The sequence below is a fragment of the Manis pentadactyla genome, chromosome 3 (genome assembly GCF_030020395.1).
Source record: "Manis pentadactyla isolate mManPen7 chromosome 3, mManPen7.hap1, whole genome shotgun sequence".
In the NCBI taxonomy this organism is placed as follows: Eukaryota; Metazoa; Chordata; class Mammalia; order Pholidota; family Manidae; genus Manis; species Manis pentadactyla.
This window is the reverse complement of record NC_080021.1, coordinates 207,733,496-207,755,157: the sequence shown is the minus strand read 5'-3', so window position 1 is coordinate 207,755,157 and position 21,662 is coordinate 207,733,496. Positions and strand designations below refer to the sequence as shown.

The 21,662-nt window shown below is 38.4% G+C and overlaps 1 protein-coding gene across 2 annotated transcripts in view; it reads left to right on the top strand.

Annotated features, from left to right (window-relative positions):
• The window catches only part of MEGF9 (multiple EGF like domains 9), a 99,854-nt gene extending 94,721 nt beyond the window's left edge, over positions 1 to 5,133 (top strand). For both annotated transcript variants that reach the window (XM_036915497.2, XM_036915496.2), the window contains exon 6: positions 380 to 5,133. In XM_036915497.2, coding sequence (XP_036771392.1) covers positions 380 to 831 — 452 coding nt within the window. In that variant the 3' untranslated portion in view covers positions 832 to 5,133. The remainder of the gene's footprint in view (positions 1 to 379) is intronic.
• Positions 5,134 to 21,662: the final 16,529 nt, after the last annotated feature.

The following is a 21,662-nucleotide window of genomic DNA, read 5'->3' as shown; positions in this document are numbered from 1 at the left end:
TGAACTTATTTTAGTTCAAATGATTGTCACCTATCCCTGTCGCTTTTAACCAAGTGATTTAGAACTCAGTAGTGACATATTTACTGCCTTTGCAGGAATTTGTATGAATCTCTCCAAGAATAAAGAAGGATGGAAAACTCCAACATACACAGAAATACATTTTGGAGAACAGCCATGGATGTAGTAATCTAGCTTGCTACACCCAGATTATTTTCACCCAGATTACATTTCTTTAAAAATTATTTTTAACTTGCATTACCTTATAGCAGACTATCATGTCAACATCCCATATCAACTTCCACTCCCATGTGTATTTCTTTTGTTTCTTAAAACTAGATAATTTTGTCTTTTACATTTCATTCTCTGTTTTTATTTTCAGAAGTTATTGTTCCAACACCTGAAGGTTCTACCATTTTGGTTTCCAATGCCTCTTTGACCACATCAGTGCCCACCCCTGTTATAAATAGTACATTTGCCCCCACAACCCAGCAGACTATCTTTTCAGTGAGCTCTGCTGAGAACAGCACATCAGCCTTAGCTGATGTATCATGGACCCAGTTTAACATCATCATTTTGACAGTCATCATCATTGTGGTGGTGCTGCTGATGGGATTTGTGGGGGCTGTATACATGTACCGGGAGTACCAAAACCGGAAGCTCAATGCCCCCTTTTGGACCATCGAGCTGAAAGAGGACAACATCAGTTTCAGCAGCTACCATGACAGCATTCCCAATGCAGATGTGTCAGGATTGCTGGAAGATGATGGCAATGAAGTGGCCCCCAATGGGCAACTGACCCTGACGACTCCCATACATAACTACAAAGCCTAAGGCGCTCGAACTCTTCTCCTGCATTGTTAGACCACAGTGCTTACTGTGACAGTGTCAGCTCCTGGGCCAGACAAAGCCTTGGTGGAGATCGCTGAGAAAGCAAAGGCATAGAGCACAGCTGGGATTTTCAGGCACCAATGTGTAATGCACTTAGCCTGTTCTTCTTGGTTTTTCCTATGAAGATCTGAAGCAGTCACTGTCAGGAAGGACTTGAAGTAAAGTATATTTTTGTACCAAACCACATGAGAGTATAGAAAGGCTGAACTCCATAGTGCAGCCCAAATCCACTATTATCTCCATATAGACTCCGGGGGAAGTGTCCACCACATCAGCGAAAACAGGACGATGGGAATGGAGGGGAAGGACTGCTGGAAGGCTTCATCTCCATACCCGAGACGCAGTTTTAAAGGAGAGTGAGGGATGATGTCCGTCTCACTGCACTGAAAGACATCAGCAAGGAAGAGCTGATACTGGGCTGTATCACAATAAGCAATCTTGATTGTTTCTAGAATAGGGGCAGAAAAGTACCAATAAGATTTTTAGAAGGGCTTGATTTTTCCTTCCAGAATGCTTGCTCAGTGATAGGATTAAAGCACAGGACAAGCTTCTAATAGTAGAGAGGGGAAGGCAACATCAGGGAGCAGGAAGCTGCTGGTCCTCCTTAGGGTCTCAGTGTAAATGGGAAATTGTCTAAAAACAAGGAATATTCTTGCCTCTAGAGAAGTAATGTGTATATAATTAATGTAGCATATCTGGTCAACATTGTATTTGTATCTATTTGTAAAAAATCATGTCATATTTTATCATCTAGAATTTATTTGTACAGTAGTTACTGGTGTTGTAAAAAGAAAATATGGGGATTGGTTGAAATATTGTAAAATAGATGGCAATATTGCTAGAGCTGGGACTCTGGTGAGCATCATTCATTTTTAGTCCCTCTTTGGACATTGTTGAAATTTATAAGAGGTTGAATGTTTCTAATCTTTCTTTCCCTCTCTCAACCTGAAAGTAGAGTTGTATGTTCTTTGACCTACTGTAGAGTCAAGCAATAGATTTTGAAGTCAGTGATTCTTAAGCTGGGACACAGGCTGTGCTCTCCAAACTACTCACTGGATTAGACACTACCCACTCTATATATTCTATAGATTAATGTAAAATATACCCTCATTAAAAAATGGGTTTTTTAAAATGTAACAGATTGTCTTCCAAAGGAATTAGAAATATTTTAGTTCCAAAAGAAAAGCCATCATATCACTTGGGAACCCCTGTGTTCATACCTGTTATATTCTTCCCCTACTTCAAAAAAATACCTCCTCCATTTAAACATAGCTTATCACTCATATGCCATGAGGTGTGTACCGTCTCTCTGCAGTGCTTCAGTTCCCCTGTCTTCTTGTCTGGTTTGAGAATGGGTCTGTAGTCGGGTGGGCATAGTTAGTGCCTGCTTCTACACAGTTATTTCCTAGAGACCATCTACTGTTGCTCTCATCTGTTATGATATTGACAGATTGTGAATTAAACAGGCCAGGACAAGCAGCCAGAAGTCAAATATAGATATTTATTAGGAGGAACAGCAAACTATCAAGTGGTTAGAAAAAAATGCAAAAACTTACTAGACCGAAGAAATCCAAGTTGACAACTTTGCCTAACTTCCCCAGAGAAAAACTTGGAATTTGGTCATCCCTCTGTAGGAGACCCCTAAATTGTTCTCAGGGTTCGGAGATGACGCTGGAGGACGTGCAGGTAGATAATCTACTTTTGGTAACCTGAGATGCTGTGAATATTTAGCCATTGCTCATGAGAATGGAGGTTACATTATATGATATTAAAGTAGTGAAAATTTCTATAGCCCTTTGCAGTTTGCAAAGCACCTTTCCATATGTGTGTCCTTTGTTTCTCACTATAGTCCCTGAGGCAGTAATTGTTGTCCCCATCTCATAGATGAGGTTAAGTGTCTTGTTTAAGGCAACACAATATGTCATTATTAGGCTTGGAATCAGGAATCTAGCTCTAAAGCACATGTTCTTTTAACTGGATCTAGTGCAGAAATGGCCTAGCCCCAGATACAAGAAGGCTGGAGGAGGAGTCCTGTCTGAATGTTTCTGGTTTTTGTGAGTATGAGGTGAAATCCGGGGCCACACAGCTGTGAAGGACTTCATGGAAAGAACACAGGAGGATTACTATCTGAAGCCAGTATTTGTGATGAGAAAACAAAACTACCAGTTTGTGCTTCATTTAAGTGAACTAATCCTCCCAAGCAAGGAGGGAAAACCTGCTTTCCCCAGCATCTGCCACGTATGTGTACACAGGCGGTGTACTGCGCAATTCCACGGAATTGTGAAAACGGACATACCTGCTTTTCGCCCAGATTACTGCCCCCTCAAAGTCAGGTTTTGAGAATGGTGAGAATAAACATCTGTTAAACAGAAGTTAGCCCACAGAGAAAGAATGAGTGTCTGCTGGGGATATCAGAGCCAAAACCAAGTTGTCTGGATTCTGGCCATGTAGAGATTCCTGGAAGCAGACTTTAAAAGGTATTGCAAAAATTGAATCACAAAGAATGTTTGCCTTTAAGTAGTTTATTAATTGCTCTTAGGCCATGTTCTTAATTTTTCCCAATGGAAAAAAACTGAGGTCTTAAAATTTGTTCTAAATAATATTCTTTAGTCTCCCCTGTTTTTTGCTGGTGGAAACAGTTTTGCTCTAAAATATAAATCAATCATGAGGTGATCTACCACCAAAATCAGACTAGAATAGTAGTATGGCACATATTCAGTATTTATTCCTGTAAAGGCACGATCCCATGAGCTATAGGGTTCAGCATCAGGAGCTCATCAGTCCTACAGAAAAACTAATATGGGAAAAATTACGATCTAAGGATTAGAAATGTCTTTATTGTCAAACAAGATAAGACTAGTGTGAATCTATTGATAAATGACAGATATTGCTATTAAGTGGTACTTTTATATTCATTAATTTATATTAGTAAGCCTTTATGCATTTCTGACAGATGTCCTAGGTAGTGTTGTTAAATATGTTTGTCCTCCCTTACTTTCCCCTTCCTCCCTCCACCCTCAGGCTCCCAGAAGTCTCTTTATTAATGGAATTTCTTCAGTTATAGAGAAAAATAATAAAAGTTAAACCTCATTTATACTCAGATCCTATGGACTTCATGTGTTCCTCTTAGGGATACCTGAATTTTAAGAGAACACAGCAGACATGGGATGGGAGGAGTTAAGATTTTGGGGGGAAAAGATTTGTAGAGGCATCCAATTATATGGCTCTTCTCTAGCGCCAATATTTCCAGGAAGAGAGATCATTAAAGCAGCAGTCACTGCCCCACTAGTTCACTTAGGTCAGCTGAGTGCCTTCAGGACAGTTAGCCTTTCTTGTGCTGCTTTGGAGGCAGAGAACTAAAGCAATAGCTTGTCCTCCTGACAGCCTCAGTTGGGACTGGGCTATTAGATCATTCACCTTGGTCCTATGTTTTTTGTAGGACACATGGTGAACATAATACTATTTTTAATGGACATTCCCTGGTTCTGATATTTTGAGGTATGTGGGTAGGAGTTGAATTTATATATCTCAAGTGAAGCTCTCTGATAAAAAGTTCAGAGAAGTAAAAACCAACCCAGTGGAACCTGTTTGCAGCCAAGAAAGCACCTCTGGTTTCATCCACAAAGAACATTTGGTATGTTATGATCTTCTTGATAGGATGGAGTTTGGGAGCTAAAATGAGTTTGGTGTGTGTGCAGGGGAGTAATGGAAAGTTAGTGCAAGTTTTCTCTCTAACCCTGACCCCATGACTATGCCAAGGGGAAAGCAGGAAGAACACACTGAATCATCCAAAGGAGTCAAATAGAAATCAAGTAGAATGAAGGTTTTGGATCATTAAAATGTCAGTGGTTGAATGATGCTTTTTTCAAAGGCAGTTGGGAATCTTTCTTACTTGTTACTTATGCATATGCAGTAACCATGACAGCGGCCCTAGAATGTGAGCCCAGGGCTTCATTCAGATCTAAGTCCAAAAGCTACATGGTTTAAAGTTTAGTTTTAATGCTAGGCATAAGCACTCTGTAATACATTAAATTTCAGCCCAAGTAATTAGGGAATGTCTCTGAAGCATTAAACTTGTATTTATGTCACTAAAATTTTAACACAAATTTTAAAAACATGGCTCATACATATGCTGTACTAAGCTTCATGATGCATTTCTAAATTTGTGTATGATTTGAATATATGAAAGAATTTATACAAGAGTGTTATTTAAAATTATTAAAAAATAAATGTATATAATTTGTACCTATTGTAGATTTGTTTTACTTTTTTATGTGGTCAGAATTTTCTTGGAAGTCTTTTGATATACATCACAACCCATTTATTTTCAAACCACTTCAGGAAAATCTTTGAATTCTTCCTTTATTGACCATTTTTTGTTTTTCCTTTAAAGAATGGTTTCCACTTAGGAAAAAAAAAAAGCCACATGAAGTTTCCCCTCTTAGGACAAAACTAAAAACCCTGAGAAAAAAAGCATATATTCTTGTTTGTGTTTTTGCCTGTCCCCTATGAGATCCACTGGGGTTTCCATGAAAATTTTCATAGAAAGCACTTGCCCCTTTTGGGTTTCTTTTTAATACATGTAAAAAATTTCCTTTCTTTAGTATATACCTGAAAGGAACCATGTTGTATGTGTTTATTAGATAATCTGTGCCTCTTTAGAAAATGAGAGTACATCATCTTATTATTTTGAGATCCCCTTAAAGATCCTCGATTTTGACAAAGCTCAGTGGTTTTAATGGGATGCCATCTGGAGATCCAAGGGGTACTTCAAAAAAGAAGAAAAAGTCAGGCCTTTGTACTGAGAGCTTGGTAAACTCCAGTTGGCTTATTCAACCTCAATTGGTTGATATTTAAACTTTAAAACCCTGTTGTTTTTCCTTTCTTTTCTAATCACACAAGAAAATAAATTGTAGTACACTATAATGCCTCCTTACATATTTATACACATCATCTATACATGCAGTTCTATGATGTATATGAGTTGGGTATTATTTTAAGGAAACAGTGAGCATGGCAAAAATTTAAACAAATTAAAATTTCAGTGAATATTTATACAGTCTTACCACACCAAAGGGAAATATTGTCAAGAACATTACTTTTGTAGTATTGTATTCCTACTTTTGATGAAAGTCTATCAAGTAAAGACATTTACTAGATTACGTTACCAAACTTAATTGTTTTAATTTTACACAGAAGTATAAGATGCATGTTTTTAAAAAAAATCTCCCATTTACAATTAAATCAGTAACTTCAAAGTAATAGTTGTGCTCAGTTACATTTAAAAAGTTAAGGTAATATCAACTATACTTCAATAAATAGTTAAGCTAAATTTAAAAAGATGCTTTTCATGCGATGATAGTGTTAACTGATCAGCTGAAAAGCAATATTCTAAGTGTTTAAACATCATAGTTTCACCTATCATTTAGTTATTCAAGGCAACTCTGAAGAAATTATTGCAATTATTGCACAGGCTTTCTAATACTCTTGCTTACAAAGTGAAAGCCACTGTTTAAATGTGTTGCTTGCTTATATTAATGAGTAGGTTTTAGACCTTGTGTGTTGAACACTGAACTGCTACAGAAAAAGCAAACTGAAGGTTTTCTCTGATTATAGTAAGTGTAGGTTTGGGTAATAAAGGAAGTGTTTGGGAGGAAATCTTATTTTGTGGTTTCCTTTGTGTTGTCAGACCAACAGCTAAAGTCTTTCATGGCTGTATAGTTTTTCTTCATCTCTGCCCTTAATAAGGAAAAGTCTCTCCCCCTCCTATGTTCCCTGATGTTCTAACCCAACCACGTTAAACTCACATATGCATTTCCTATATATGCTAGGTTATCTGATGTCTTTCTCCCTTTGCTAGTACTATTTATTTATAACAACCTTAAGAATGTTTATTCATTTTTTTGAAACTCCTTGATAAAAGAAAAATTGGTTGATCCTTAATTTACATCTCCATTTTGTCTAATGAATACCTCTGATACTGCATATAATTTGTTGTAAGTACTTGTTATTTTATGTCTTCCCCAGTAGACTCATATTCCTTGAATTTAGGAGCATTTAATTCTATTTCTAGTATCTGGGGTAGAACTGGCACATTGTGGGTACTCAGTAAATGGTGATTTAAAACAAAGGTACTTGAGTTCATATGTAAATGTATTTGGTGTATTATAAGAAATCTTATATTCAGTAGGTAAGTCATGTTTAATAGAGACGTCAGCATATGGGCTTCTGAGGGTCTGATAAACTTCTTGTAATTGTATGTTGCTTTGTTTGTGAATACAAACAATTTGTGTGTTGTTTTATTCTGGAGAAAATGTCCATACTTTTAATCAGTCTCCAGGGGATCTATGCTCCCAAGAGGATTAACAGCTACTTGGATGGGGATTACTTTGTGTATTTCAGCAATAAAAACTCTCCCACTGAATGTAAATTGGTACAGCCTTAATTTAAAAAATCTGCTTCTGGGAATCCCTCATAAGGAAACTACCTAAAAAGCAAAGACATGTGCAAAAATGTTTTTTCCCCCCAGAGTAGTGTATAAAGTAAAAAAAAAAAAAAGAAAGAAAGAAAGAAATAGGGACAAACTCTAGATGTTCAACAACAGAGATGTGGCTTAGTGCATACACTTGTTGACATAATATACAGTCATTAAAAAGTATTAGGAAGAATGGTTAGAAAAAAAACAAAGTTTAGTGGAGAAAAACAGGATATTTTGAAGATATGCATAGAATTCCACTGTGTGGTATATAGTTTAGAGAAACCCTTATATGTGCACCAGGATCCACATTTCAAATTCTTCAGTGCAGCATCTTTTTTTACAGCAAATTAATTGGAAACATCCCAACTGTTAGTAGAAGGATGGATAAATTGTGTTCTATCCATATACTTGGAACAGAATTTAATGCAATAGTAGAAAATGAATGTATTACAGCTATATATATCAATATGGATGAATCTCAAAAACATGTCAAGCAAAAAAAGCAATCATAGAGAATATATATAATTTCTTTTTATATAATGGCCAAAAATGGGAAATGGAATATGTTGTTTAAAAATATATGGGAAAACTAAAGAAAAACCTGGGAATGATTAATAAAAAAGGAAAGATAACTTTGGAAAAGAAAGGGGGATGCACAGATGACTTCATAGGTATTGGTAATGTTCTTTCTTAGGTAGTGTGTTTGTACATGTGTTTCATAGTATTCTTTTTTAAATGTGTGTATATATATACCTATCCCTCCTCGGGTATACGTGTAACATTTCATGGTGAAAATTTTTAATAGGATGTAAACTGGTAGATACAACACGACTTTAACTGTGTTGAAAAATACAGAAAATGTTTGGAAGGAACTTGGTGATATCTGTACTAAAGAAACAGTATTGCAACTGATACCACAGAGATTCAAAGGAACATAAGAGAGTACTACAAACAAGTATATGCTAACAAACTGGACAACCTAGAAGAAATGGAAAAAGTCCTAGAAATATACAACTTACCAAGACTGACTCATGACAAAATAGAAAATCTGAACAATTACTAGCAAGGAGATTGAATCAGTAAGCAAAAACCTTCCAACAAACAAAAATCCTGGATCAGATAGCCTCACTGATGAATTCTACCAAACAGTCAGAGAAGAATAAATAGCAATCCATCTCAAACTCTTCCAAGAAACAGAAGAGGGGAAACTCTTCCAAACACATTTTTTTAGGCCAGCATTACCTTGATACCAAAACCACACAAGGATGCCACTAAAAAAAAAAAATTACAGGCCAATATATCTGATGGAATAGATACAAAAATCCTCAACCAAGTATTAGCAAAGTGAATTCAACAATATATTAAAAGGATCATACACCATCATCAAAATGGGATATATTCCAGGGATTCAAGGATCTTTTAACATCCACAAATCAATCAATGTGATACACCACAGTAACAAAATGAAGGATAAAAATCATATGATCATCTCAGTAGGTGCGGAAAAAACATTTGACAAAATTCAACATCCACTTATGATGAAAACTCTCAATAAAGTAGGTATAGAGGGAATAAACCATATAAGGACATATATGACAAGCCCATACCTAACATCATACTCAATGGTGAAAAGCTAAAAGCTTTTTCTCTAAGATCAGGAACAAAACAAGGGTGTCTTACCACTTTCATTCAACATAGTACTGGAAGTCCTAGCCACAGTAAATAGGCAAGAATAAGAAAAGGCATCCAAATTGGAAAGGAAGATGTAAAACTGTCACTATGGGAAATGACATGATATTATACATACAAAATCCTAAAAACTCCATAAAAAAAAACTGTTAGAATAAATGGATTCAATAAAGTTGCAGGATACAAAATCAATACACAAAAATCTGTTGCATTTCTTTACACTAATAATGAACTAGCAGAAAGAGAAATTAAGTAAACAATCCCATTTACAATTGCATCAGAAAGAATAAAATACATAGAAATAAATTTAACCAAGAAGGTGAAAGACCTGTATATTGAAAACTACAAGACAATGATGAACAGAAGACACAAATAAGTGGAAATATATTCCAAGCCTGTGGATTGGAATAATTAATAGTGTTAAAATATCTCTACTATCCAAAGTTAAATACAGATTCATTGCAACCCCTATCAAAATTCCAATAGCATTTTTCACAAAAATAGACTAATCCTGAAATTTGTATGGAACTACAAAAGACCCCAAATAGCCAAAGTAATCTTAAGAAAGAACAACAAGGGTGGAAGCACACGTGCCCTGATTTCAAACTGTATTACAAAGATATAATCATTAAAACACTGTGGTATTGGCATAAAACCACACATAGATCAATGGAACAAAAGAGAGAACCCAGAAATAAACCCACACATAAGTGGTCAATTAATTCACAATAGAGGAGCAAAGCATGTACAATGGGGCAAGGAGAGTCTCTTCAATAAATAGTATTAAGGAAATTGGATAGCCACATGCAAAAGAACGGAAATGGACCACCATCTTACACCATACACAAAAGTTAATTCAAAATGGATTAAAGAATTGAACATAAAACCTAAAGCCATAAAATCCCAAAAAGGCAACATAAGCAGAAAGCTCCTTGAGATAGATCTTGGCAATGATTTTGAATCTGACACCAAAAGCAAAAATAAGTGGGACTACATCAAACTAAAAACTGCACAGCAAAGGAAATCATCAACAAAATGAAAAGGCAACATACTGAATGAGAGAAAAGAATTGCAAATTATATATCTTATAAGGAGCTAATATCCAGAATATACAAATAACTTACATACAAATCAATAGCAACAAAATATAATTTTAAAATGAGAAGATCTGAATAGACATTTTTCCAAAGAAGACATATAAGTTGCCAAGAGGTACATGAAAAGATGCTCAACATCACTAATCGTAAGGGAAATGCAAGTCAAAACCACAATGAAATATCATCTCACACCTGTTAAAATAGCTATTATCAAAAAGATGAAATAGCAAGTGTTGTGAGGATGTGGAGAAAAGGGAACACTTGTACACTGTTGGGAATGGAAATTAGTGCAACCACTATGGAAAATGGTATGGAGGTTTTTCAAAAAGTTAAAAATAGAATTACCATATGATCCAGCAATTCCATTTCTGGGTATTTATCTGAGGAAAACAAAAACATGAATTCAAAAAGATGTATACAACCCCCATGTTCACTCCAGCATTATTTACAACAGCCAAGATATAGACAGACCTCAAGGGAATTATGGCAAATGAAATAACTCAGAGAAAGACAAATACTGTATGATTTCTCTTATATGTGAAATCTAAAATAAAAAAAGCCAAGTTCATAGATAAAGAGAACAGATTGGTGCTTGCAAGAGGTGGAAGGTTGGGGGTGGGAGAAATAGAGGAACTATTTGATTTAGTTAAAAAAATTAAACCAGAAACTAGTGTTAGAGATCTGACATTTGCCTAAACTTCCCAATAATAAGTAAAAACAAATAAAAGAGAAGGAAAAGAACAAAACAAAACAAACCCAATACTTTTATTTCATAATGGTAAAAGAATACATTCAGGAGGTTATGACAATCCTAAATGTTTATGCACTTAATAAAAGAGCCTCAGCATATATGAAGCAAAACCATATGGTATTATTAAGAGAAAAAGGCAAACCATAATAGTAGTGAGAGATTGTAACCTCTCTCCCAATTACATATAGCACAAATAGACATAAAACACTTGAACAACACTATCATCAACTTGACCTGATTGACATAGGCTCACCGAAAAATACCAGGATATACATTCTTTCAATTGCACATGGAACATTTACCAAGATAGACCATACACTGGATCATAAAATAAGTCTTAAGATATTAAAATATATCAAATCATACAAAATATGTTCCTTGACTGCAATGGAATTAAATTAGAAATTAGTGACAGAAACAGATCTGGAAAATTCCAAAATATTTTAAACTAACATATTTCTAGGTAACACAAAGGTGAAAAAAAAATGAAAGAATTAGAAAGCATTATGAACTGAATTAAAATGAAAAAACACATTTCAAATTTGTGGGATGCAGCTGAAGCAGTGCTTAGAGGGAAATTCAGAGCACTGATTTTTTATATTAGAAAAGAGGAAAGATCTCAAATAAATGACCTAAGTTTCTAGCTTAAAAAGAAGAGAAAGAGCAAAATAAACCCGAAGGGAGCAGAAGATAAGAATAAAGGGCAAAAGTAAATACAAAAGAAAACAACAGAGAAAAATCAATGGAACTAAAAGTTGGTTCTTTGAGAAGTTCAATAAAATTGATAAACTTCCAGCCAGAATGATGAGGAAAGTTTTAAAAAAAGAAAAAGGGAAGACACACAAAACATCTGGAATGAGAGGGGGAATATCACTACAGTTGAAAGGGTAATAAGGGAAGTTTGTGACAATAAATTTTATGATTTAGATGAAACATACAGATTCCTTAAAAGACGGACTACCAAAGCTCACTCAAAAAGAAACAGTTAACCGTAATAGCCCTGTATCTATTCAAGAAACTGAATTTGTATTTAACAACCTCCCACAAAAAAGCCGCCAGGTCCAGATAGCTTTACTGGTGAATTCTATAACACATTTCAAGAAGAAATCATATCAATTCAACACAAACTCTTCCAGAAAAATTAAAAAGGAAATGGTATTTCCCAATTCATTCTATGCAACTAGCATTACCCTGATTCCAAAACCAGACAAAGTCATCACATGAAAAGAAAATTACAGGCCAGTATCCCTCTTGATCACATACATAAATATTTCAAAGAAAACTTAAGCAAATCAGATACAACAATATATAAAAAGATAGTACTACATGACCAACTGGGATGTATCCCATGAATACAAGGCTGTTATATTATTTGAAAATCAGTCGACGTATTTCCCACGGACTGAAAAACAATAATATGATGATCATCTCACTCAATGCAGAAAAAGCACTTGACAAAGTCCAACATTTGTTCATGGTAAAGGTGAAGAAGAAGAAGATACTCTACTATCAAGTTATCTGTTTGATTTGAGGGCTGGGACTGGCTTCATCTTTTAATTTCATTGCCGAGCACAGTACCTGGTACCAAAAAGAGCTCAATAAAATCTGAATTGAGTAAGTGGCTGACTTAGCTGTATTGCAGTTTTTACACTGATAAACATGGTAAAAGACATGTAAGTATACTTCAGTTTGTAGGCTTTGAATTAATGCAAGCCTAAAGCCAAAACCAAACAGTCTGTTATTTTGGGCAGCACCAAGTCACTTGTAAATTGGGGTGTTTTTAAGTGACCCTGGAAACAGCATAAAATTTCCTTCAGTGGAATGGTGCTGATGGTGCGCATTCCTTCTGTGCAGAGAGAGAGATCTCGCCCACAGACTGGCTTGCATATCCTCAAACACTGGTATGTGCTGACTGGATAGAAAGCAAACTTAGTCTGATATATGGATGTTTTTGATGCCCTCCCCTTCCTGTCTTTTATTTTCAGTAGCTTGCAGAACCAACAGGCTACAGCTCAGTTTTTTAATTTCCCCAAAACATTTTCTAAATGAGCCATTGTTATCTTTAATCACCATGGCCAGAGGATTACCCAGTTTCATTTGAAGAAGCTATTTTTGCCAAGAGATGAGATTTCTTCCAGACAAGGATAAAGACATTAATGGTCACCTATTAAGATTCTGTTTTAGTTGAGATAATAATTTGGGGGTAATTAAGCAAATTGTATAGACTCCAATGGGCCATTAATCCCCAAAGGAATGGTCTGAAATGGAGAGGCCTTTATATTCTGGAACAAGAATCAGAGTTGGCAATAGCTGCATTTTGAATTTCCTTCAGTTAAAATGAAAAGGTAGCAATGTTAACAGGTACTGGACCTGGGTAAAGAATTAACTCCATTTACTTAGAGTCTGTCCCTCACGTTTTTGTGTGAGAAGACAGAGATCATTAAACCATTAAATTAAGGCATTAAAGTACCAGTTAAGTATACTAAAGAAGAGGTAGATGTATACTAGCAAACCTAGGCAAAAGGCTACATTAGCAATTGACACCCAGTTTAGCTGAGTTTCCCAGCAGCCAAAAACATAGATTACTTAGTATTACTATCTGATGAAAGGATGTGTCCTGGAGCATCAACAGAAAATCTCTTTAACTGAGTTCTAAAAAAACCAACAGGCAGCAGTCAGCAGGCATAGCGGTTGGAAGCAGAGGTACGGATTCCAGCGCAGGCTTTACAACAGTAGGACCCTGGCAAGTTGGCTTCTTAGTCCTGCTGTCCTTACCAGTAAAAGGAACGATGCTGGCCTCTTGGGGTGGCATTGAGATTAAATAACATCTTAAATGTTAAGCAACCCTGCATGTGTCTTGTCTGCGATGAATGACAGTTCCCTTCTCTCCTTTTTATTCAAGAGGCCTTCAGTAAAAGCTTTGCCCCCAAACGCAGTGTTATTCTTTCTCTAACCAGTGGAAAACTGGATCAGGGATCGGGTGGCTTGTTTTCTGAGTTAGAAAGCCAACCCACAGCCCGGTATTGGACTAAGGCCATTCCTAGGTTTTTGGCATATTTGGAATGAAATGAAATACTTTTCTACTTTTGCTGCTGTTTCTGATTTTCGGTGGGTGGTCTGGGGCCAGGATGGCATCCAAAGAAGACTGAAGTAGGCAGCATGGCACCCTGTCGGCATCCCTGTGGCCCCACAGGGATTCACAAGAGTCGCCATGCATGCCTGTGGGAAATGGGTGGGAACTGGGTTTTGCAAGGCGAGAAGTACAAAGGCCTTGGAGTCTCCACGTCGAGGTTGTAATCCATGCTCTGCTACAAAGCCATGGAGTGAACTGTGGCAGGCCACTGAACACATGTAGCGCTTGGCTCATCCATCTGCACATACAAGAGATTTAGTTAAATGTTCTCTGTGAGGACTTTTTCCCTCTTGTATTCTGTTAAGTGGGGAGAAAAGAATGTTTGGGATAAGATCACTAATTCTGACTCAGATTCATTCATTCTTTCACCAATATATATTAAACACTTATTTTCAGCGAGGCAATATAATAGACCCTAGAATTAGAAGTCCCCATTTTCAAAAGAAGCCAGGCACAGAAAGAGTGCATACTGTTATTTTTTGAGGTATGAAATTCTAGAAAAAAACAAATCTTCAATGATAGAAAGTAGATCAGTCATTTTCTGAGGTGGAAGGGAGATTGACTGGGGCTGGGTTACAAGGGAACTTTTTGGGGTGATGGAAATGTTTTCTATCTATGCTAATACAGTAGCCACAAGCCTCATGTGGCTATTTAAATTTAATTTAGATACAATTTTAAAAAATTCAATTCCTCCTTTTCATTGACCACATTTCCAGGGTTCAGCAGCCACATGTGGCCACCATTGGCTACTTTATTGGACACTGCAGATTTAGAACATTTGCATCATCCCAGAAAGCTCTTTTGAGAGTACTGTTGACTAGATTGTGGTGTGGTTATGTGAGTGTATGTTTGTCAAACTCATCAGAATATATACTTAAAATGGGTGCATTTCATTGTATGTAAACTACATTTCAGAAAACTGGTTTAAAGTTCTTTCAAGAAGCTCACAGTCTAATAGAAGCAATGGCGAAGTTAATAGACAAGTATAGGGCTGCCTAAGTGCCATAAACGAGATAAGCCCAGGGTATTCTGGAAATCCAGAGGTGGAGCAGCTATCCAAACTGGATCCCAGAACTTTCTTTTGCACTATGGTTGGGAAAACTCTGGGAATTGGGCAAAGAAGGGGAGAAAAAGGTATTGTAGACTATTGTAAGAACCACTTGCACAGAGTTCCTTTGGGTGAATTAGAAAAAGACGCTGCTTCTTTGGAATGGACACAGCTTGGGAAATGGAGCAGGGACTGGATTTCTGTCTCCACTTGTCCTCTGGCTAGGTGTCCTCATGCAGGGCACAACCTGTGCAGTGTACCTGGTGGCCTGCTTGACCGAGGGGAAGGCATATGCAAAGCAATGGGCCTCGCATACGTCCTTTTGGAGGTGCTGTGGCTGGGTCCTTCTCTGAGTCCTCAGTTCTCTCAGGAGGAGTTCACTGCATTGGAGGGGGAGGCAAAAAATATCACCTGCTCTTGCAAGTCATAATTAAGACATTAAGTGCTTCTTTTAATCTGCAGTATGTCTAGACTATTGATTAATTCAACTATCCTTCTTCACCTACAGCTATTTCTGTTTCACATATTCAAATATCCAGTTGGGAAGGGTGCCTGAAAGCTCTCTCTGGCACCTTAGGATATTTTCCCAGTAGCTTTTGACTCTCTTATATCAAATTTCTGGGTTTGGATACACGGGGATCTGGCCATCTTACTGAGGATCACTTAAGGTAAGCAGATCTCGATTTGGGGTGTACTTAGGTGTTCAGTAGGTTTCAAAAAGCTCAGCTTTTGGGAATCAGGAGATTGAGGTCCTAGTTCCTTTCTCTGTCACTAGCTGGCTGTGTGACTTTGGCAAAATTGGTTCATGTCATGAGCCTCAATCTCCATATTCATAAAGGATAACAAACTTGTCTCTTGAAAGGTGAGAACGCATTGAGGAATGGAGCATGGGACATGGACTCTGAATGGTGTTGCATCTGTGATTTTATTTTATTTCTGCTGGGCTTGAGAAGTGAGGAGCTAGTGCGCATGTGGCGTATACACATTTCTATTCTGATTTGCAGGGCATGTATCTTGCTTGTAGAACACCTTCCCCAACCCCTCAATCAGAATGACTCAGTTTCTTCTCTTTGTATGCCTGGAATCTTACTGTTATTTTTCTTATACCAACAAAGTATTTGGAGTGTTTTATTTTGATTTCTAGTTACTTAAATGCATTTAAACCAGCTTCTTAAAGGCAGGAACAACAATACCGCAGCTAAAAGCACTATGGCTTACAGGTTAAGAGCATGGGCTTTGGAATGAAATCTGAGTTCAGCTCCCAGCTCCATCACTTAGCGGCTGGGTGCCTTTGCAAATCACTCTTTTCCATGAGCCTCAGTTTTGCTAACTGTAAAATTAGAGCATAGTCTGTCCCTGCTTCATATATGTGGTTATTATGAGAACTGAAGTAAAGTTTTTAACACAGTGCCTGGCACATAGAAAGAGCTCAATGCATGGTAGTCCATATCAATATTCATGGAATGTCAGGGCTGAAGGAGGCCTCAATGCTGTAGACTAATGCACTGAGTATGCACATAACAAAGTAGAGCCAGAATGTTGAATTGCCAGGTCTAAGGTCATATCGCGTTGACATGTGTTACCTTTCCTAGCCCAATAATCTACATGCTGTTCCCTTGATATAAATTATTTGTCAATCCTCTCCCATTTTAAGAAAAGTCAAGATTTGGAGTTAATGTGACAAACTGGCATTGAGCACCTACTGTGTGCACGGCTTGGGCTAGATGTTGGGCATACCATGGACAAGACAGTGGGTAATAACTGGGAATGAGTCAAGGACAGCTGATACTGAGGGCTGACTGGGAAGCATTCTTGAGAATAAAGGGGCAGGAGGACATGCTACAAACACTGCTGACCTTGGAACCAGATGGACTTGGGTTTGAAATTTTGGCATACCTGTGTGTATTAGAAGGGGGACTTGGCCAAATTTAGGACAATTTGTGTAACAAAAGACATGATGACAGTAATGGATTATAACCCATAAAATAAAGCAAATATCCATGAGTCCATATTTATTTAAATAACAATTGAACAAACGGGGGAGAAAAGAAAGCACATCCTTACAGTAGAATTCCAATTAAAAAATATAGAATGATGAAAACAGGAAATCACCAGTTAAAATATACCAATGTAATCATTGTTTTGTTAACAATTATTGATTTATCAACAATAAAATCAGTGGGTGAAAGTCTGATGAAAAACAGTGTATTTACATAGCCTCAATATCATTTCACAAGATTCTTACTAATTATAAAAGGAAAAATAGTAATTTCACTATGGAGAATCTTGGTAGATACCACCAAGAGAGCAGAGTTAACGTCACCAATTAATGGGACATATCACTGCCTCCTGAAACTCTAAGGCAGGCACAGCACTTTTGTGGTATTCTTGCCAAAAGTTGTGTAACCTCAATGTGATCATTAGATGCCATATAAACCCAAACTGAAGAACATTCTATCAAATAACTGGCAAGGACTTTCAGAAAGTGTCACTGTCATGAAAGACAGAGGCAGAGGAGCTGGCACAGATTAGAGAATAAGGAGACGTAACTAAATGCAATGTGGAATCCTGGATTGGATCCTGGGCCACAAAAGAGGTGTTAATGGGAAAACTCATTAAATTAAATAAGGTCTGTAGTAAATAGTATGGTGTCAATGTAATTTCTTATTTTTGACATTTGTGCTATGATTATGTAATATGCTAATATTTTAGGCAGCTGGGTGAAGGCTATATAGCATATTGTTTGTGCTATTTTTGCAACTTTTTTCTCAGTCTGAAATTATTTCTGAATGAAAAGCAAAGAAAAAGGAAGGAGGAAAGGAAGAAAGCATGGCCTTTGGCAAATCTCTTCCCCTCTCTGAGCCTCAGTTTCCTCATCTGTAGAGCAGAGCAATCATTCCAATCTTCTATGGGCTTGTGAGGATAAAATGAAACAGTGCAAACTAGCAGTGTGTTTGTATTGATGCTATAAAGTTGTTCTTGCTGTAACAGTAACTCATGAGTCCTGATGAGATGCTTGAGCTGCTAAAACTTCAGGAGGGTTCTACCCTAATGAGAAACAACATCTGGCTGCAAGCGCCTTCCTCCCAGCCATTCAGTGTGACCTTGCCCAAGGAAATAATAATGCCAGCTCTGTGGCTGGGTGGCTGTTGTCAAGGAGATGGCGCCAGTAGCCCAAACAGCTGGTGGGGGTGACGTCACCTCCAGGCTTGGCAGAAAGAAAGGCCCTGGTGAGACAGAGACGGGGCAAAGGGCTTCGTCCCTGATCAAGACAACAGGAAAATCAACTTCCCAGATAGCCTATCCTTTGTCAATTGATTCTGTTTTTAGTTTCCAGGATCACTAAAGGGTTGAGTACACCATCCAGGAACATGGTCATTTGCTGGATAGTATCACGGATTTATCACAAGGGGAACTACTCACAGGCTTTTTTGTCTTTGTAGTTTCCACAATATCGAATTAAGTAACTTGACCATGTGAGCCTGGCATTGTCTGCTCCATTTTACACATGGGAAAAACAAGAGAAGTGAGGGGAAGGGACCCCAGGTCACAGGAAAAGTTGGAGGACTTTCCAGTCAGAATCCGGGTGCCCAGACTTCTAGTCCGGCAGTCACACTGCCCACACTAAGATCTACCTCGTGGCCACCTTGAAGCAGTGCCTAAGGTGCAGAGGCTGGTGAACACACGTCTAAAATGCTGTTGTCTGTATGGAGACCTTACCTCTTTATCTTAAATTCTGAAGTGGAGAAAAACAGACAAGTAGACTGTCTAAAACAGTTAGGGCTTTGGAACTGAGAGAGATGTGAGCTTAAATTTCAGCTCTGCCACTTGTCAGCAATGAGGCCCTCGAGTAAGTTATTTTTGACCTCTTTCAGCCTTAGTCTCCCCACCCGTAAGTAAAATAGGGATAACAGTGGTACCTACTCCCAAGGATTACGGTGAGGGTTAAATGAGGTGGTGTGTGTGATATGCTTGGCCCAGGTGACACGAGTCCAAGATGCTCAAAATGTGCAAGTCCACGTCCTTGTTTCTGTCCTCAAGAGCTATCAGCTGCTGGATGGAAAGTCAGTTCCTTCATTTGGGAAGTGATTTATCTCCGCCCCTTTACCACAAAAAAATTGGGTGTGTGTTAGTAGCTTAAAAAAAAACACAAATAAGTTGCCTCTAGAGCTGTGAGGTTCCAAGACATTCATCCAGTCCAACCATCATATTTTACAGATGTAGAAACTGAGGCCCAGAGACAAGGAGTGGCCAGCCTAAGATCAGAGTTAGTGGCAGAACCAGGGCGGGAATGGACAACTCATTCAACAACATTGGTTGAACGTAGCAATGTCAAGGATTACTGGTTCCAGGGCTTCAAGACTGTCTCTTCCTAGGGGCAGGGCATCTGCTGTGCCAACCAGTTCCTGCCTCCTCTCTTTTTCAGACTGTTATTTTATTGCTGATTCTGGGGTGGTTGAAGATCTGGGTAAGGAAGACAGACAGGCGCAGGACCATGAGATTTATAGGCTTTACTGAAGCTGAGTGAGGAGATGGGGGAGGGTGAGCTATACGGGATTACCATTGACCTGAGCTACTCAAGGCATCTCAGGCCATTCTTACAAAAACCTGGCCGGATAGGTATTAGCCCCATTTTCTAGATTGATCGAATCACTTATTCCACATACATTTTTAAACACCTGCTCTCTGGCAGGCACAGTGCTAGGTGTTGGGGAAATTGGGGAAATAGCAGTGAACAATTCAGAACAGTCTCTGTCCTCACGGAGCTTCCAGTCTAGTGCAAGGGGAAGACGTCAAAAAAACACAGAAGTATATAATTGCAAAATATGGTTAAGTGCCACAAAGGAAAAATATGGGTTTTTAAAAATACAAGGGGCTTGATTTACATTAGAGGATTAGAGAAGGCCTCTTCTGTAAATTACATTAAAATTGAAGAATGAAGAACCTGAGGCTGAGGGAGGACCTATATATGATTATAGGAAAAGTCACCATCTACCCGCTCACCCATCTTTTCAAGTTATTTTCATCCAGGACTCTTCTGGAGTCCTGCAGAGGACGGCAGCAGCACAGAGGTGGGGAGAGGAAGGTTGACTCCACTGGCCCAGCTCTGTCAAAATAGCGAGGTGTTTGGTGGTCACTCTGTGCATTAAGAGGGGCAGCCAGGGTATGGAAGGCACCCCGACCTAGTTGGCAGGTGCCCTGGGTGTAGCTTCAGTTGAGATTTATTGTGCATGAGTTTGGCCTATTGCCTGGTACTCGGCCTGGTGAGGTGTCTCCTGCTGGCTAGGTGAAACCTCAACCCTCAGCCCGGACAGGGGAGGGCTCTTGACTCTGATTGGGAAAGAATTCAAGAATAGGTTGAAGGGGTGCAGGTAAGAAAGGAATTGATTAAAGCAAGAATAGTAGCAAATGTCAGTTGCACAGTGCCAGGAAAAGTGGCTCTTTTATTTGTACAGCCATGCAGGCTGTAGACAGCAAGCAAGAACAGAGGGAGAAAGGGAAGTTCATTGAACTCCTGCTCTGTGTAGGGCAAATCTTTTGCCAACTCCTAGAGTTCAATGTGCCCTTGATTTGCACAGCTCAGGAATTATCCCTACCACTCCAGAATTTGGGGAAACCTCAGAGCATTGGATGGAGTGAGCTTATGTTTTGAGAACTTCCCAAAGCAAAGATCGGAGACTTGTCCAGCAGGCTGCTAAAGAACATGATTGTACAGCTGCAGTTCCGTCCGTGTCACCCAGGTGATTGGAACGTGCAAGTCCCTCTCTACTCTGAGGTTCCCACAGCCACTTCCCTACTGGTTTGAAATAAAACAAGGAGAGAGAAAAAGGACTACATTTAAGAATAGAAAAGCTGAATAAAATGGCAAAGTGACATAAACTGGTGGTGGAAGCCGTGGGCTCTTGACTGTTGCAAGAAAGATGCAAAGCAGGGATGGCTTGAGCAGCAGAAAGCTTATTTAAAGAGACAGGACACACTCAGACAGGTGTACAGGTGACGTCAGAGAGGATGCAGCTTGAAGGTTTAGGATCTGGGTTTTTAAGGATTTCAAGAATGGGGTGAATGACCAGGGGAGAGCAGCTGACGTGTGGTTTTGTGATGTCTCTCTCAGGTGAGAAACACTATGTCGCCATCACCAACCGTGGTCAGTTCTTCAGATGTTCTGTAAGACAAACTTAAGAGAATTTACTAGCCCCGTTCTTTTTCAATGTAATGGTTACCCTCAAGTAATGAAAGCATATCATTTAAATCTCTTTGCCCTGCCTCAGCATGGGGCCAGATGTTGGCTAATCACCACAAAATATGTTAGGGCCCTGACCCTTACCTTCTCACTCCCTGGTTTTAAATGGAATCCGTAGCCTTAGGATGCAGTCCTTCCTGTTCTATTTATATCTTGGCATTTTTCACCAGAGGCAGAAAAAATTAACCATGATGCTTGTCCCACGTCCCTGTTCTACGTCAGATCTAGTCATTTCTCCTCTCTGAGCCCGTTTACAGATCTCAGGTGCCTTTGAGCCCTAAAGGTAGTAAAGGATCACTTACTTAGAGGAGTGTCACTGACCCCTGGGCTCGTAAAT